Source organism: Chinchilla lanigera, unplaced genomic scaffold (assembly GCF_000276665.1).
Source record: "Chinchilla lanigera isolate Chin_1 unplaced genomic scaffold, ChiLan1.0 scaffold00065, whole genome shotgun sequence".
NCBI classification, from domain to species: domain Eukaryota; kingdom Metazoa; phylum Chordata; class Mammalia; order Rodentia; family Chinchillidae; genus Chinchilla; species Chinchilla lanigera.
The window spans coordinates 4,896,186-4,898,881 of NW_004955466.1; the positions used below are offsets into that span (position 1 = coordinate 4,896,186).

The following is a 2,696-nucleotide window of genomic DNA, read 5'->3' on the forward strand; positions in this document are numbered from 1 at the left end:
ATGACAAGGATAAGTCAATACATATCAGTTATAATCATCAATGTAAATGGTGTCAATTCACCAATCAAAAGAAACAGACTAGGAGAATGGATCAAGAAGCAAGATCCAACAATATGCTGCATACAAGAAACACATTTAATTCACAAAGAAATTCACAGACTGAAAGTCAAAGGCTGGAAAACAATACTCCATGGAACAGGAACACAGGAAGAAGCAGGAATAAGTAGTCTCTTTGTAGACAAAGTGGATTTCAAGACAAGGCTAATTAAGGGAGACTAAACTATATCCTCAGGGCTTTTTTTAGACAAGATCTCATAAAGTTATCCCAGCTGGCCTTGAACTTGCTATCCTGCCTCAGCATCCCAAGTAGGTGGGATCACAAGTCTATACTATTGCACCTGGCCAAGCTGTAGTTCCTGGTAAAATGCAGCAGTAAGTTTGAGCCAACAGGTACAAATCAGTTTGTACAACTCATGGCTCTGCGCTCTGCTAATCCACAAGACCTCTGCACCTTCCACAGCAACTCTGAGGGGCTCAAAGAGTGCAGGTGTTCTGTGTTCTCAGGGTCTTATCAAATTGACCAGGAAGTTGCCAGACATGATGGTGCATGCCTGTAATTCCCAGCCCTTGGGAGGCTGAGGCAGGAGGATCACCAGGAGTTTGAGGCCAGTCTGGGCCACAGAGTGGGTCCAGGCTAACCTAAACTCACAGTGAGAGCCTGTCTCCAAAAAACAAAACAAATCACCAAAAAATAAATTGATCAGAGAGCATTACTGGGTCCCAATCGGGCTTTCTTCTCCATGAGATAAAAGATTATACTAAATGGTCATTTATGATACATCCTTTCCTTTTTTTCTATTCTTTTTTACTGGTTAACTATTATTTCAAATGATCTAGAAAGGAAGTGTGTGCATCCATTAGATACATCATTTTACACCAAAATTTTAAGATAAAAGCATTTTGTTCCTAATGCTTTGAGATTTACATAAAGGCAGTCAAGAGACAGTGACCCCTGAGGACATGTGTATCATAGCTACAAGGACTGTGACACTGCGTCAGTGACGTGTCATCCTGCCTGTCACTCTGGGACGAAGCAGCAGCTCGGCCACGCTGTTCCGGGCTGTGGCATCTCTGATGACAGGGCAGCTCTAGAAACCTGATGCAGCTTCCCACTCACCTGGCGTCCACCTCACCTCCAACGTGCATGAGGAAAGAGCCGTCGGGCTGCTTCAGCGAGTACAGGTACTGCAGAAGCTTCTCTCTGTAACGGCAGGGAGGGGCGGAGGAAGGCGATGGTGAGCGCAGTGCAGCAGGCGGAGCCCTTCCCAGGCCCGGCCCCGCCGGCTGTGGCGGTACCTGTTGATGACGTCGTACGCCTCCTCCGTGCCGATGATGCACAGGGCGTTGACGGCTGCGTACGTGGGCGCGAGGTGCGGGTGCTGACCAGGGCCCCCTCCGAAGCCCCCGTCTGGGCTCTGGCACAGCTCCAGGAACTGACACACACTAGGTACGTGGCCAAAGCGAGAAACAAAGTTGAGAGCATTGATTTCAAAACAACAAATTTCACCAAAGTCCACATCTCTCTACTTATCTCCCCTCCCTCAAAAGGAAAAAACAATCTGCCCCCAAAAGCCTCAGCTCTCTACACGGTTTGTATCATCAGGTTTGTAGAGGCTCCTGCGTTTTGTATTTCAGCATTTGCTCCTGCATTCTGTATTTCAGCATCCCAGAACACAAGCTTTAGACTGAGCTTCTCCCAGCCTTTTCACTCCGCTCGCAGCCCTGGATCTGGGATACCAGTCTCCTTCCTCTGGGGACCCCACAGCCTGTGGATTTTGCTTAGTACCTACTGCTCAACTGCTTCCTTCCACACTAGCCACCCTGCCTCAATCCGACGCTGAGGCCTCCCCGGAACACTCTGAGATGCCTCTGGAGCCCACTGCTACCTGTGTAGCACTGCCGCTTCCTGTCCCCATTCCAGTAAGAAGCTCCCCTCTGCAGCTGCGGGGAGGAGAGGAGGCTGGCGCCATGCTCAGACACGATAGCAGTGCCATAGGAGAACACTGCAGTTTGTGAGGGCCTAGAGCGGTTTTCACACCTACCAAAAAGGGGTCCTGTCCCCTCATGGAGGGGTTTGCCTCCGAGCATGCCATCAAGACTTACATTCTTGCTTTAGGTGACATCAAGAGAGCCCCTATTTGTCCAGGGTCCTCTGAAGTTCCCTGGAAGGGAGTGTTCCAAGAAGACCCCACTGACCAAGTTGTCTGCCTGCGACTCAGCAGGTCAGTGTTACGGGAAAAACCTGCACTTAAGAGATCGCACAGCAGTCCCTTCCCACTGTTTCTTTCTAGTGCTCAGCCCCCACCCTTTTTTCTGAGACAAGGTCTCACTATGTAGCCCAGACTGACCTCAAACTTTCAATCCTCCTGCCTCAGCCTCCCAAGTGCTGGGCTTAGCGGCGCACACCACCACATTTGATTAGGGGCTTCTTTTCCGAGCTGTTTCATTATTTCTTATTCACTGCTGCCAGAGAGCCCATACAGGCTAAGCTCCATGAAGATTCCAGTTCACCTCGTCATATTTGATTACTTCATTTCAGACCTTCTACCTTTGGGGCAGGGACAGCAACAGAAAATGCTCCTGCCTTGCCATTTCAGTTTGGAAATCTCACAGGTTAAAGCAATACCCATTCGCTT

At 49.3% G+C, this 2,696-nt stretch overlaps 1 protein-coding gene across 2 annotated transcripts in view; it reads right to left on the reverse strand.

Annotated features, from left to right (window-relative positions):
• Fntb (farnesyltransferase, CAAX box, beta) overlaps window positions 1–2,696 on the reverse strand; it is an 81,620-nt gene that overhangs the window by 37,558 nt on the left and 41,366 nt on the right. For both annotated transcript variants that reach the window (XM_013521891.1, XM_005399112.2), the window contains exons 5-6: window positions 1,357–1,503; window positions 1,178–1,261 (exon numbers count right to left, since the gene is read on the reverse strand). In XM_013521891.1, coding sequence (XP_013377345.1) covers window positions 1,178–1,261; window positions 1,357–1,503 — 231 coding nt within the window. The remainder of the gene's footprint in view (window positions 1–1,177; window positions 1,262–1,356; window positions 1,504–2,696) is intronic.